General features: G+C 39.1%; 1 protein-coding gene across 1 annotated transcript in view; it reads left to right on the top strand.

The window, feature by feature from the left end:
• LOC112670850 (cortactin-binding protein 2-like) overlaps nt 1-15,649 on the top strand; it is a 78,442-nt gene that overhangs the window by 49,323 nt on the left and 13,470 nt on the right. The window contains exon 3 of the mRNA XM_049093440.1: nt 9,346-9,570. Within this exon, the coding sequence (XP_048949397.1) occupies nt 9,346-9,570 (225 nt within the window). The remainder of the gene's footprint in view (nt 1-9,345; nt 9,571-15,649) is intronic.

Here is a 15,649-nt window from a genome sequence, read left to right as displayed (position 1 = left end):
GAAGAATAAGCTGGGAGCATAACAAAGAAAGTTTTAGAAATTGTTATTGTGAAGGAGGCTTGTCTTACTGCTTGATAGGATTTAATAATACAAATTAAAATATTTGTACTGGCAAATTCTGAATGGAAAGATAAAGGAAACAATAGAAGTTTCAAAACAGACCCAGTATTGTAGAGATGATACTGTTCGATAATCATAAAGGGGATAATTCCTCACAAAGACATAAATGTTTATGTGACTAGTAACGGAGCCTCAGAATATGAGAAACAAAAGTCAACAGATTCAAAGGGAAAAACAGTTTTGTAATTACAAGTTTCAATACGTCTTTCAATAATTGATAGAACAGCTAGTAGTTGTTAGGGGAGAAAAAAACAGTAAAAACAGCAAATATGAATAACACTATCAACCATCTTAATCAGTTAACATTTGTAGATTGTATTCAGTAACCTCACAGCACTAAATGAGAAACCAATAAGGATAAGCTATTTAGGAAAACTCCAAATATCTGGAAACTTGTGAAAAAAAATCTATAATTTACATGTCAAAGACCAAACAATGAAATTAGACAATAATTTGATCTGAATGACAGCAAAAAATACATCAAAATACTTGAGATATAGCCCAAACTGTACTCAGAGGAAAGTTTAGTGCTTTAAATGCTTTTATTTAGAAGGTGAAAGATCTAAAAATGACCTAAGATTCTACTTTAAGAATAAGGAAGGGAGATTAAAATAAACACAAAGTAAGTAGAAGGAAGAAAAGTTTTTCTTAAAGGGCAGCAATCAGTGAAATACAAAATAGACAACATAGAATATTAATGAAGCCAAAATCTGGCTCATGAAAAAAATCATCAAAAATGACATATTCCTGAAGTGCCCAGCTGGTTCAGACAGTAAAGCATGGGATCCTTGATCTCAAGGTTGTGAGCTCAAGGTGCATGTTGGGCCTAGAGTTTAAAGAAAAAGAAAAGGAAAGAAAATTGACATATCCTTAGCTAAAATGAGTAAGAACACAAAAGAAGACAAATCACCATATTGGGAATGAGAAAAAAGGGATCATCACTACAGATCCTATCGACATCACAGAGATACTAAGTGAATACTATGAACAACTTGAACATCCTGGATGAAGTGGGCAAATATCCTGAAAAATACAACGTATAAAATTGCTATGAGGAAGGGAAAATCCAAAGAGCTTCATAGCTATTTTAAAAATTCATTGGAAAAACCTTCCCCAAAGGAATGTTCCAGACCCAGATGATTTCACTGGTAAATGCAATCAAACACTAAAAAAAAAAAAAAAAAAAAAGAAAAAAAATTGCTAATAAACACAAACCTTTCCAAAAATACATGAGGAGGCATCGTGGCCCATTTCATTTTATGAGGTTAACGGACTCCAATCCCCAAACTGACAAAGATATTTAAAAAGTAAAGAAGGAAATTCTGGACCAATGCCTGTCATAACAACAGATTTAAAAAAAAAAAAAAACTAGGTGGGACTATAAATTGGCACACTCTCTCTGAAGAGGAATTTGATAGTTTCAGAAGTCTTTAAAATATTTATGGATTTACTCTAATAAATGTTCCTACAGGTTTACCTCCAGGTAGGTTAGAACAATCAAATGCAAACCCAGAAACCATGAGATTGTCATTTATGCAGTACTATTCCAAATATTGATTTGCTGCCTGGGTTCCTCATTCGGTTAGGCTCCCATGCTTGGTTTTGGCTCAGATCACCATCTCAGGATCATGGAGATCATGCATCGGTTTCTAGGCTCAACTCAGAGTCTGCTTGAGACTCTTTCTTTCTGCCTCACCCCACCCCACCCCACCCCCACTCATGGGCTCAAGCATGCTCTTTCAAATAAATAAAATCTTAAAAAATATATTGCTGTAGATCATTGAAATGAGAAATAGCAAATTAAGTGGGAAAGGATACTTAAATATATTCCCTTAAGTCCTTGGATAACTATTTTTTGGTACATGTTTGGAGGGGCGCCTGGGGGATTTAGTCTGTTAAGCATCTGCTTCGGCATGGGTCATGACCCCAGGGTCCTGGGATCGAGTCCCTCATCAGGCTCCCTCCTCGGAGGGGAGCCTGCTTCTTCCTCTCCCTCTGATGCTCCCCCTGCTTGTGTGCACACCCGTGATCTCTGTCTCTCTCTCAAATAAATAAAGTAAAAAAAAATGCATGTTTGGAAAAAATACAAGGCAAATTTAATGGTTCCTTCTATTAAGTGATTGAATTATGTATGTATGGTAGTTTTTCTCCCCCTTCTAACAGTATTTTCCTGTGTTGTTTAGTGAACATGTATTATTTTAAAGAAAAATATGAAATAGTAAAAATATGCTTATAGATTTCGATAAATACACTTAGTTTTTTTACTAATGTCGAAAAAAACAGTGCCTCTCATGAAATTTAAAAGTCTTGTGTTTTTTTTTTAATATTTTTATTTCATTTATTCATGAGATACACAGAGAGAGAGAGAGAGGCAGAGACAAAGGCAGAGGGAGAAGCAGGCTCCATGCAGGGAGCCTGACGTGGGACTCGATCCCAGAACTCCGGAATCACGCCCTGAGCCAAAGATGCTCAACTGCTCAACTGCTGAGCTACTCAGGAGTCCCAAGTCTTGTTTTTTTTTTTTTTTGTTTTGTTTTTGTTTTTTTTTGATATGAAAAGTTCACTTATAATTAACAGTCCTAGGAATGACTAATCCCAGTAACAGAAACCATTACTTCTCTTAACCTTAAATAACTAACTGGTATGAGTGGGGTACATTGCTAGTTGTTCTTTAAATCACACAGAGATGTGAAAAGGCATGGTTTTAGCTGTCGAGTATAGGTAAAGAAAGATAGAGCTAATCGTAGCAATTAATGTCTAGGGCAGCATTGGCAGGCAGGTTCATCTGTGTCCCAGTTCTGATTGATGGGCGGTGGCTGCCTGGAGAGATGAATTAGGACAAATTGAGAGGCCTTTCCCGGATTCTGCTTCAAGTGTGCCGATAACTTAATAACGTGTACTCTGAGCAAGAGCACAGAACGCTGCAGCCCTGTGTGCCATTCTTGACCTAGTTAGGGAATAAAGGTAATCTTATCTTTACAGATGTGCATGGGCCGCACGTCTGGCTGAGATGGATGTGTGCAAGGTGGTAAGTGGTGTCCGAGTTCCAAATAAAGGTTGGAAGATTACTTCCCGCTCCGATTTCCGTGGAACCAGACCATTTCATGGCTTTTGTTATGATGGTCTGTGTTTTTGAGAGAATGTTAGTGGTTTATTGAAGTGCGACCTCTAGATATTTGCCTTAGGAACCAAATAAACCCAAGTCTATCTTGATACACGATTCATAATATGTGTTATGGATATTCCTGCTGTGACAGTTTCCACACATGCAGGTTATCAGGTCTATGAGCAGCTGTGACACTGAAGGTGGCAGGAGGCTGGGGAATGAGGGAGGAGAGAGAGAGCAGGGAAAATGGGCCTCTTCTCTGGCTTACTGTTCCAGTATGGCTTGGCAGGGCCTGTATCGCCGTGACCCCCTTCATTTCTGTGGGCCTTGTGGCTCCTGCCACACATAAACAGCCTCTGAAATGTATTCGCTGAAATGGACTTTTCAAACTTTTTGGGATTTAATTTATAATCCAAGAAGTGATATTCCGTTCCTGGCTAGTGAATTTCTAAGACTTAACAATCGTTGAACATCAGTGACTGTGCCCCCAAAAGACTGTAATTTTTATATTGTGGTTTTACCCTCCGTCGTCTGTTTACCCCCTCCTGACATGTGTCTGTGTCTGCAGGCATGTGTGTGTGTGTGTATAGGAATATGTAAACACGTTCTTCTACATTATTCCACCCGTCTTAGGGTGAGAATGAGCTCTGAGGACCATGGCTTGTCTCTAGTTTCCCATTCCCAAGTAGACCCTTCCTTCTCCTACATTATTCTACTCGTCTTAGAGTAAGAATGAGCTCTAAGGACCATGGCTTATCTCTAGTTCCCAAGTAGAATTTTCACAAGTAGAATTTCCTCCCCCTTTCTTCTCAAAAGAGCTCTTAATTATAGTTTTGGGGGGTTTTTTATTGGGGAGGAGGTTGTTATTTGGATCTTGGTCTATTTGAACTCTTCCACTAAGACAAAATTTAAGGTGAGATAAGTACATTTTTATGTTGACTGTTGGGGAAAAAAAAAAAATCTCTACCTATTTTCCATCCCTCTTGATTTTGAATAATAGTATTTCAGGGTTTGAGAGGGGTGTAACAGTTTAGAAGCCACTGACCTTCCTGATTTCTGAGATTCCTGTACCCGTTTCTACCACATGTTTTTTCAGCCTATATTTGCAGCAGAGCCCGAGACACAGATTTCACTTCAGGCCAGGGCAACTTATTGTATCTCTAGAATAGCTTTGGCCCTCAAATTTTTATTGTCATGGCTACAATTCAGTTGTTTGGGAGTCATGTAAAAAGTCCAATACCTCTTTAAACCCAAGATGCCTTCAAATACTGAAGAAAAAAAAAAAAAGAATATGTGGACTTAAGTGACTCTGTAAGTGTTTCTGTTTCCTTCTACTCTTAAAATTCAGTTCTGTTCTCAGGCCCTTTCTCTGTTGATCATTATCTAAATATTTTACCCAGAAGTGAGCCCAGTAGTCCGGGAATTGTCTAGTTCTGATGTCTTCTTCTGTTAATTAACGAACCTTGGAATTGAGTTGCTGGTTTGAGGTGTGGGGGAGGGACAGTTTCCATTTCATTGTTGGCTCCTTGAATATGGTGTTGATTGCAACCCCTAGGTTTTTCATGGTTTGCTTCTGTACTTGTGCTCAAGAACTGACTTATATTTATTCCTGAGAAAATCTGTCTTGTCAGATTGGGCTCATCATTTCAACCATCCCTTGTGGTTTTATGTCATTGGCATCCGAGACAGTGGAAGCTGTGTTGAGGAGGCCAGAGCCGAGGACAGAATTTTTTAGTCTTGCAGTTAGATCTGTATCAATGCTTCCCATATTTTTTAAGTTCATCAGTGCTTTTCGATAGTATGCTTTTTGAAGGAGCACATTTAGAAACCATTTTTTTCTGTTAAATTGTTTGTTACATTTAATGACATTCTCTGAAGAATCTCAGAAAAAGAAAAAAGACTCTTAACTTTGACTAAATTTTATTAGCCATATGGTCAGTAACAAGTACATGTAGAACATTGAGAATATGCTTAACTTCTTGAGATATGAAGTCATATTTGCGTCTTTGGTTTGGATAGTGTTGTAAACATTACTTATTTTTGAACCTTTTTTAGTATTTCAAAATAATCATAATAATTCAAAGTGTGGACTTTGGAGTAAGACTGCCTGGGTTGAACACCAGCTCTATCTGAAGTAACCTTGGGAGAGTAAAGTTCATCTTTCTGAGCCTCAGTCTGCTTGTCTGTAAAATGTGAATTAAAATAATGACCATCTGTTGGATTTATTTTTAGGAGAAAATGAATATAAGACACCTAGCAATAAATAATAAGTTCTCAATAAAAGTTATCTTTCATTAGTCTTATTTTTTTAAATACTACAAAGTCATTTTTGGCCTTTCATAAAATAATTTAGCTATAAGCTTTAAATGTGTCTAAAAATTAATTGGTGATATGTTTTAATTGTGACCCACAATGCAAGTTTTAGATTTTTTTTTTTAGACCATTACATGCTCTAGGAAAAGTTGAATATTTAAGTATTTTTTCTTTTATTATTACTAATCAGGTCCAACCTACTTCAGTTGATCTGGTTGTACAATTAAAGCCCAAAGCAGAAACTCTATGTTGTCAAATCCTCTCCTAATAATGGCCATGTTTTTCTTTCTTTCTCAACAAGATCTCATAAAACTTCAGATTCTGATTGAAATTATGTTTCTAGCTAGCTTTAAGGGTTCCTTTAAAAGTCTGTTTTCATAATTATAGTCTATGTCTTTATAATGACTCATTTCCCTGCAATGCATTTCATTCTCAAGTAATTCTGATGCATAAACCAAGAAGTTATCTGCACATTCAGCTCTTCCTTTTTTTAGGGAAAGGCCTCTTCAAACCCAGTATGATAAACGTCAGTCTTTTTCTTTTTTTCTTGTTACATGATCTCCTTCAGTATTAAAACTTGTCTGTATTGTTGATCTGCCCTTACCAAAAGTGACATAGCATGTAAAGAATCAAATACTCTGTTACAAAATAAGATGTCCTGAGAAAGGTAAACATTCTTTCAAGAATGTTGAAAGGAATAAACATTAATAGTTGAAAAGTGGGTAAAATTAAGGGGTTTCCGTTGGCTTGGGCATGTGCTCATGCTTGCTTAATTCCAAATTAGGTTAAACTCTGAATCTTTTGAGATGAGCAGAAGAGGAGGAGATGGCAGTGAGGGTTAGTGGTCAGTGGGAAGTTACCCAGGCGAAGGCCGGGAGGGTGTCCGTGGGAGGGTGTCCGTGGACGGAGGCCTGGGGCGGGGGAGGGTGCTTGATGAATATGGAAGCCTTGAAGGGCGTTAAGCAGAAAAGTGAGGTTTCCTTGGAAAGATACTCTGACAACTCTGGCAAGCAGGGTGCCTCTGTTACACACACTCTAGGTTTGGGGTGTAAGTAGTACAAAGAATCATGAACCATGGAAAACCAACTGCTACCCCCTGTGCTTTTCCTGAAAATGCTCTAGCCTTGTTTTAGATTGGTGAGTTAATCCAGTCCTTCCCGGGACCCCCTAGTTCTGCCTCAGGTAGTGCGTCAACTAATGCTTGGTCGTCATTTTCTCAGGAATTAGTTCGGCAAGTAGGAGGCGTCTGACACGGGTCTGACTTCCTCTGCAGGTTCCTGGTGAGATTGTCCGTTTGTGAGAAAATTTGAGGTCCTCTAATGGGGGAGAATGGCCTGAGCTCTTGCCTTAGGGGGCTCTGGGTTACACATTATGTCTCCCTAGGTCTGTTAGAGGCTACATTTATCTGTGCAGCAAGAATACAAGACATACTCATACTCATTGTGCGTTCTTTGGTGGGTTGGCGCGATGTCAGCTGAGAAAAGTGCCCCTCCTTGAAAGGAGCTCAAAGCAGATGTTAAGAAGACAGCCCCGCCAGGCCCACAGTGACTGGACTCTTCCTGTAATAGAGGTTATAAACTGGGTGCCCCGTCATCTTGTACTCCCAGATTTTGTTTAGATGAAGTCTCATGAGCGTTTCCCATAGACTAGGTTGGGCCATGAGCACCAAAGAGTGGGAATGAGATTGATTCAGGTCCTGTTCAATAGAGAAGTCTGGAGCACTTGACAAAAACTAGATTCTAGATGCTGCATAAGGAATGTATGCAATGCTAGCTTCATGGGTGTGCAACCTGGGCAGATGCAAAGGGCCACGCACTTAGGAAGGTCCCTTGCTTGGTTAAGTGGTATGCTGGCACCATCTTGGAATTCTTAATTTTTGAGTTAAGAGCTCTATGTTTTCATTTTTTACTGGGCCTTACAGATTATGTAGTCTGTCCTAAATTTATGAGCTACATTAAGGGAAACTATAGATGAAGAGACCCCAGCAGTGGGACGATGGGGTGGTGGCCTTCTAAAGTCACCAGGCACTTCATAGGGAAGCAGTAGGCTTTAAATATTTACTGCACTAAGTTGGTAAGGATAGCGATCGAACTGAACCAGTCGGATAGAGTCATCTGCTCCTCTCACCTCCATCTTCATCATCTACCTCCAGGCCCTTCTCACCTAGAGAGAACTAACACCACCTAGAAAGGGAGACTAGTGTCCCCCCCTTAGACACTTGCCTAAAGGGAGAAAGGTTTTCATAGACCCTCTTTTCCCAGGTGGTACACATTACCCTGCAGCCAGTCCTTGCTGTGGAAAGGAAGTTGTCCTACCACTCAAGTTGGATGTTTTAATAAAATCGAAATGGGTTTATGCCCTACAATGACTGTAGGACTTGTATTGGAGAAAAGTAAGAGGAAAAAAAAAAAGTAAGAGAAAAACCATCGGAGTATCTCAAGTTTTTATCCAGGGTAGGGGACGAACTAGTACATTGAATAAAAAGTAAGAGAAAAGTGAAGGAAGGCGAAGTGGAATCGCTTTTGAAATCGCATCTTGGAAGTGATACTTCATGTATTGATCACTTCATTGAATTTGAAGAATCGAGAAATAGCAAATGCTTTTTGACTCGTAAGTCGGGTTGACTTGTAAGTTTAAAACAATCCTCTGAAAGCTGGCTGAAATTTAACGGTGGAACTGGGCTTTCTGCAAACTGTATTTCTTAATCTAGTTTGGTAATAGGAAAAGAAATGTTAGATTTTCCCATTTGTCATTTGCCCTTGTGTTTATTTAGTTGTTGGCTTGCCCACAGTGGTCTAAAAATGGAAAAATCTAGTTGTTTAATGCAGCTACTTTTAAAGTGAGGAAGTTTATGTAATATTTCATTAGAAAACACATTTAACATTTTGGACAATTAGCTTGATTTATTGTAAAGTCATTTAGTTTTTCCGCTGGCAGTGACACAGAATAATTTTTTTCTGGTGGCTATTCCACATGACCTGAGTTTGGAAAATGTTGCTCGTTTCAGTATGTTTCTAGTATTTTCCATCTTATGCAAAGACTGTTGTAGGATAATTATAGAAAATTGCATTTAGTGCCATGTGGATGTGAAATTAACTTTGACGCTGAAGGACTGACACTGAGAGTGAAATGAGGTTACATTCTTTTCTGGGACTCTGGGAACTCGATTGTAATGCCCTTCAACAGTGAGGAGATATTTGCATCTTAAATCTTCTAGAGGTTTTTGTTGTTGTTGTTGTTGCTTTGTCAGACTTCACAAAATATGAATGTTGTGACTCTTTGACGTAAAAATCTCATGAAGTATTTTCTTCTTTAGCAAAGATCCTTATAAATTCTGACTATACAAAACTTGTAGATTTATATTTGGTGACTTAGCTTGATAAGTATTAGGAGAAATAGAAGTTCTATCAGGATATAGAGATAATTTCACTTTTGAACTTTTGCTGAAAGTTATTTTAATTGTTGGTACTTCTGACTTGACCTTAAATGAAAAAAGACTGTACCTAAAACACAGATCCTTGAAGAAATGTGCGTCGTGGGAAAAAAACTGTATTTGCATCATTCGTAACTTAAAAGACATTCTTAAAGGAAGGAAATTCGAATGTCCACTGAGTGGCACGCCAGGCTAGTCAGGGATTGGGGTCACATTCCCTCACTTCTCGCTCAACTGCCCGAAATCCTATGTAAGCCGTTACTCAAAACAGTTGTGAATACCATTTGGAAAAGTAATCATGAAACCTTCTTATAAATATCTTTCTGTATATTTTTATTTCTTTCTTCAATACATTCCTCTGATTTCGTTCTAGGCTCGCAGGAAGGAGGTATTTATCCAGGAACGGTATGGGAGATTTAATCTGAATGACCCATTCTTGGCACTGCAGAGAGACTATGAGGCAGGTGCCGGCGAGAAAGAGAAGAAGCCAGTTTGTACCAACCCCCTCTCCATCCTTGAAGCGGTCATGGCCCACTGCAGAAAGATGCAGGAGAGGATGTCCACGCAGCTGGCTGCTGCTGAAAGCCGACAAAAGAAGGTATTGAGTCTCTCACACAGTCATTTTTTTCCTCCAGCACCGTGTCGAATAAAGAAACCATCTCCAGGCTTGTTGCCTGTTCTTTAATCTGGTCATTTTCAAGAAGGGTGAGGATAAATGCCTCAAAATGCAAAATGCGGAGAGATTCTGGTGGCCTCTTTCAAATATAATTCAGGAATAACACTGAGCTATAAAATAAATATTACAAAGAAATTATGTTTCCTATAAAGTTTACTTTGGTGCTGTCTTTAAAATATGCGGGTGGTCTTTTCTTTTTTTTTTTTGATTTCCCTTTTCTAGTGCCATAAGATGTGCTCAGCGGTGGGTGGGGGATCCAGTTATTTGAACCAAGATTCTTTTTTTTTTTTTAGTAGTTTTTTTGGCTTTTTTTTTTTTTAAGATTTTATTTATTCATTCATGAGAGACACAGAGAGAGTGAGAGAGAGAGAGAGAGAGAGAGAGAGAGAGAGAGGCAGAGTCATAGGCAGAGAGAGAAGCAGGCCCCATGCAGGGAGCCCCATGCAAGACCCGATCCTGGGACCCCAGGATCATGCCCTGAGCTGAAGGCAGACGCTTAACTGCTGAGCCACCCAGGACTCCCCTAGAACCAAGATTCTGATCAGATAGTGGCACCCCCAACTTCTTTATCCAGCTTCTGTCTCAACTATTTCTTTGCAACTAGAAATTACTTTTTTTTTTTTCAGTGATGTCTTTGGAAAATGAAATTAGCATGAGGAGAATAGAATGAAATTTGTGTGGTATATGCAGTCTCACAACGTGTCATTTGAAGTCCTGGTTAGTCTCAGACTCGCCTCTGGGGGCTGGTGGCGGTGTCTGCTGCAGACCTCCAGGCTCCTGCTCACATGTGTTTCATTTAAACCAACCTCCTCGCCCCTTCTCACCTCCCCCACCAACACACACACACGTATTTACTGTACTTGAGTACACGCTTCAGAGTCCTAAGTGATAAAAAACTTATTGACTTACTGCCATCAGCCGTAAGGAAATGGAGGTTTAAATGTTGTCCTTCTGATAGGCTGCCAAGACTACTGATTGCGTTTATTAGAAGAGGGTAAGGAAGTCAGAGAGGCTAATATCGTCCAGAGTGATGAGAATTTAAAGTGATCTGTTCTTCCATCCATCGTTAAAGCATAGGTTTAAATGTTTCCTCTATTTGTCCTTTTCAGAGAACTAGTTGTAGTTCACACGTAACACCTGGTGGATGATTAACCTGAGTGCAGTATACTGTAAATATTTATGATGCTGTCATTTCATGTGTGTGTTTGTCCCTATAATCATAGCCTTGCATTGACATATGTGTGCCCGTGCTCCGGGATAGGTGTGGACGGAAAGCAAACTTCATCTTCAGTATGTCAGTATGTCAGGAGGTAGAAAGCTAAAGCACTGGGTAATTAGTACAGAGGGATAGAAGGCCTTCCCCGGACGTGCGGCAAAACCAAACAGTTTTACTCTGGACTTTGCAAACCCTTTGCGAAGCCCTGCAGACAACCACTGAGGTGACTGGAGATTTTCAAAAATCCCCAGGAACCGCACAAGCAAGAACCAGTATATTTCAGCTGATGTCACTGAAGCTCGTTTGTGTTTCTTGGATGAGGCACGTTTCAATTATATTCTTAACGTGTCAAATGAGCTATTTCATAATAAAGTGTGCCTTCTGGGTTTTATGCTGCGTGATCAAAAATCAAGAAAATATTTTGTTTTCATTGTAATTTGCGTTCCATGTATGAAAATGCATGCTTTTCCTAAATTTTACTTCAGTTTTGCATTCATATCTACCATTTCTCTTGTCGGAGAAAAAGGAAGGAACTCATTTCAAGTAGAATCAAAGATTTTATTATCTGGCTGATTTTTTTTTTTTTAATCAACTTACATCCTGTTTGTTTCTGAATGACTGGGTCATTTCCAACCTGGCTGGGAGTGAAAGGAAATTGTTTCTGTCCTATGGGTCCTGAGAGGCTAATACGAAATGAGCCAGTGATCTGTCTCCCATGTATAAGGGGGAGACAGGAGTCCTTTATGGTCAAATTCATTGGCCTGCATAGTCTCAGTGAAAGGTTGCTCTGATAGGCAGTGCTGCTCTTTATCCATAAAGAATATTCTCTCCTGGTAGATCATAGCATGTGAGAAGTTACACTTTGTACTGTTATCCTGACTCTTTACTTATAAAGAAAACATCACATCAGCTGATAAGAGCAGAAACACCAAAGTTATCTTTTTAACACCAAAACTACCTGTCACGCTGTTCATCTTGAAAGTAAATATTTTATCCAAACATCTTCACTTCTCTTGCGTATAGAATAAATTGAAGCTTTAGGAATCTAAAAGCGGCAAGACAAAAAAAATCCATTATTTTAAATGAGTCCAGTTCTTTAAATTACTGCCAGAACAGAAGTTGGGGAAAGCAAAGGTCCCATTATCTACAATTCAAGTATTTATTATCTGACACTGGCCATAGCTCTTTGGTAATTCTAAGACATTTGGCCTGAACACTGCTCTGGTTGGCCTTTCAAGGCGGGAGAAGAGGCTCCATGCTCATTCATGCATTGATTCCTGCTGAGACTACTAATAGGAGGGTTAACTGTTTGGTAATTTGTGTGCCAGGAAAATTTGGGCAAGAGTCAATTTGGCAAATGCACTAAAGCCTGTAAAGCCACTTTGAATAAGCTAATGAGTAATCATCGTGGGGAACTTTGCCTCCAGTAATCTACTTTCTGTTTAGAGCCAATAACCTAGGGTGAAATGATATTTGGGTTTTTATTATTTATCATGTGCATCATATGCTAATGGAATTTCCATGCTAATTTATTTTCAATCATTTATTCATACTTATAAAGTACAATTTCTAGCCCTGGAATAGGAAAGACCTTTTAATTTGAACAGAGCCTTTCAAAGTCAGAAGCCAAAATAATAACTAGGAAATTCAAAAGGGAGCATTTTTTTTTTTTTAACCAGTGAAAAAAACGTAACAGACGCTCTGTGTAGTAGCTATGGCTTCTAGGTAGCAGCTTAGTATAATGAGGTACGCTGAAAGGCACTAGATGTGCCAGGTAGGATTTTTAGTTGTGAGCTAGTGAAGCTGGTGTTCATGGGGTTAAGCAGGAAAGCGTTTTGGTTGGTTTAATGGTAGAGCATGTCTGGAAAAGCTAGGGGACCAGGTCTTAATGAGCTAGCATCACTGACAGGTGACCACTGTCAAGCGAGTCTGCAGTGGGTAAGGCTTCTGCTGATGAGAGGTGAGGACTGTAGCTTGCTGACACCAGACAGCATGACTACATCATGCTCTCGGTCTTGAGTGGGGCCTCCCCCAGCCCTGCTCTTTGCATCACTCACTTCCAAGTTGAAGCCTAAGAGCAGATGCATTTGGTTTTCCAAGCTTAGGCCCGACACCCTCTCCCTGGCTACAGGGAAGTCCAGGAAAGCAGCTATTGGGCATGTTTAGCTTCTAACAGGGGAGAATCATAAGGTAGAGAATTCTTCTAAACATAGGAAGGAGTTACAGGTGCTAGACAACCACAGAAATGACAAATGGGCCAGAAAAGAACAGTCGAATTGTTTTTAGTTTATTTCATATGCCTTTTTCTTCCTGTGATGAATAATTGTACTTGGTTCTGCCTTTTGTTATTCAGCACTCTCTACTTCATTATAGCGGTTGCCTCGTAACATAGAAATACAATTTAACTTTAAGTTGCTTTTTAGACTTTCAAGAATAAAATGATAGAGAATCATCTAAAATAATATTTTTTAGAAAGAGTATTTAGGATACCTTGTACGAGAATAGTTTTTTTTTTTTTTTTTAGCTCATTCATGAATATTTTTTATAAACAGTAATTCACTATGACTTCCCAGGAGCGTCGCGGAGTGATTAGTAAAGGGGGAGCTGGAGACTAAGGTCTGTGGCTCTGAGCAGAGATTTCGAAGAGAGGGTAGTTGGCTGGATCCATGTCTTGTCCTCCCTCTCTTGAAACTCTAGATCAAGAGGAAGAGCTAGAGGAGAACTGCAGAGCCTGGATGATAGCTATAACCCCTGTAAAGAAAAAAAATCTTTCCAGGTATCTTATTGTTATATATTTGTTGACTAAGATTAGGCAGATAGGTGGGGGTGACCAGGTGGAGAAGGGAACAAGGATGCAATGAGTACTGAATGATTTGGGGGAGCAATGCGGGATGTGGTTTAATGTCATAGGAGTACTTTGTGGTTCGGACGCGTGCGCTCTGCTTTCTCGCTTTACGATTGACCGTAATTGCTTTCCTCTCTTTTCCGCTTTGAATTAGAACTAATTGCCTTTACATTGCTGCTCTCCTCCCACCTACATAGTTTTCCCTTTCATTCTGTAAAAAACAGTTGTTTGGTGTTTCTTCATTCATGGCTTCCAGTCTGGGTGCTATTCTTGGAGCAACCGCCCACTTTCTCACCACCAATGAAGCTGTCTTAGTTCTTCTAAGCTCTTCCACACAATCCACTGCTTTTTTTCCAAAAGGGTTTGGCGATACTGCTCATGCAAAAATTCCCCTTCAGGGAATTGGGCCACTACTTGAAAATGGTTATAAGTAGATACAAATTGGACAGTAATATAACAAAGTCAACTGGGACTCCATAACCTATGTATATAGGAGGTGAGGACTCCTATATAATTATAATAATATGTATTTGAGTTGGGGGCTATCTCTACCCGCCTCATTAGGGTCCACAGCCCCTGGATCACTGCTCAGAACCATCCCAGATTGAGCCACTGAGAGCTCCTTTAAGCTGGCTCCTTTTGATGCGTTTTCATCATTCTTTGAGTACTTCCTTATTTTCTTGAAGCAAGATATTCCAGGCTCATATTTTTCCTATCCCATTTTTCTGGAATTAGCTATTAGTCCCAGGACCACTAGTTTCCTTTTTAATGGAAAATAGTATTTAGAAACAAGCCTAGAGTTAGGAAATTAGGTATCCTTATTATAATCCTATTTTTATAAACCCACATATTTATATGTCTCTTATCAAACCATGAATTCACACTGATATTGACGCCCCTGATTCTAAACCAAAGCCACAGAGTATGTTCTTGTCCTTTCTCTATTTCAAACTAACTTCTCCAAGAGTGAGAAACCTGGCTTCCATTATACTTCAATTCATTTTCTCATTTATGCAAGCTTTGAACACGGAGTCGTTTCAGAATTAGTGGGCTAATCCGTAGCCCACTAAAGAGCAAATACACAAGCCTGGAATTCACCGTTGTTTACAGATCTCTAAGGAAACATTCACACAGAGTGGAATTTAGAGGAGTATACAAATTGATGAGTTTCAAAAATGCATACGCTGGTGGAATCTGTACCCCTTATAAGATAGAACATATTTACATCACCAGAGAAAGTTTCCTGGGATACTTAACTCATCAATTCCTTCCCCAATCCAAGCAACCACTGAACCATCTTCTAAATTTTTCATCATGAATTGATCTTAGCTTTATACTAGAAATTCAGGTAAATGATGACCGTAGTTAAATATTAAGCTTTAGATGCAGGAACAGTCTCTCAATTTTATTTCTCTTTTAAAAATTTTTAGTATTGAAGTATAGTTGACTACAATGTTAGTTTCAGATGGACAATGTAGTGATGAGACAGTTCTGTCCATTATGCAGCGTTCACCACGATAAATGTAAGCAGCATCTGTCACCATGCAGTATTATGACAGTTTTATTGACTGCATTCCCTCTGCTGTACGTTTCATTTCTGTGACGTGTTTGACTGGAAGTTTGTCCCCCTTAATCCCCTTCACCCATTTCACTCGTCCCTTCACCATCCCCACCTCGGGCAACCATCAGTTTTTTCTTTGTATTTAAGCATTTGTTTCTTTTGTTTGTTTGTTTGTTCATTTGTTTTTTGTTTTTGTTTGTTTGTTTGTTTTAGATAACCATGTAAGTGAAATCACATGGTAGGATCTAGAGGGTATTAGTCTAAGTGAAATAAATAAGGTAGAGAAAGATCAACTTTTTCTTCATCAAAATTGTTTTGCCTATTTTCATACAAATTTGAGGGACGCCTGGGTGGCTCAGCGATTGAGCATCTTCCTTCA

Source organism: Canis lupus, chromosome 14 (assembly GCF_003254725.2).
Source record: "Canis lupus dingo isolate Sandy chromosome 14, ASM325472v2, whole genome shotgun sequence".
Classification (NCBI taxonomy): Eukaryota; Metazoa; Chordata; class Mammalia; order Carnivora; family Canidae; genus Canis; species Canis lupus.
The sequence above is the reverse complement of the archived record's forward strand: the minus strand, read 5'-3'. Positions and strand labels throughout refer to the sequence as shown.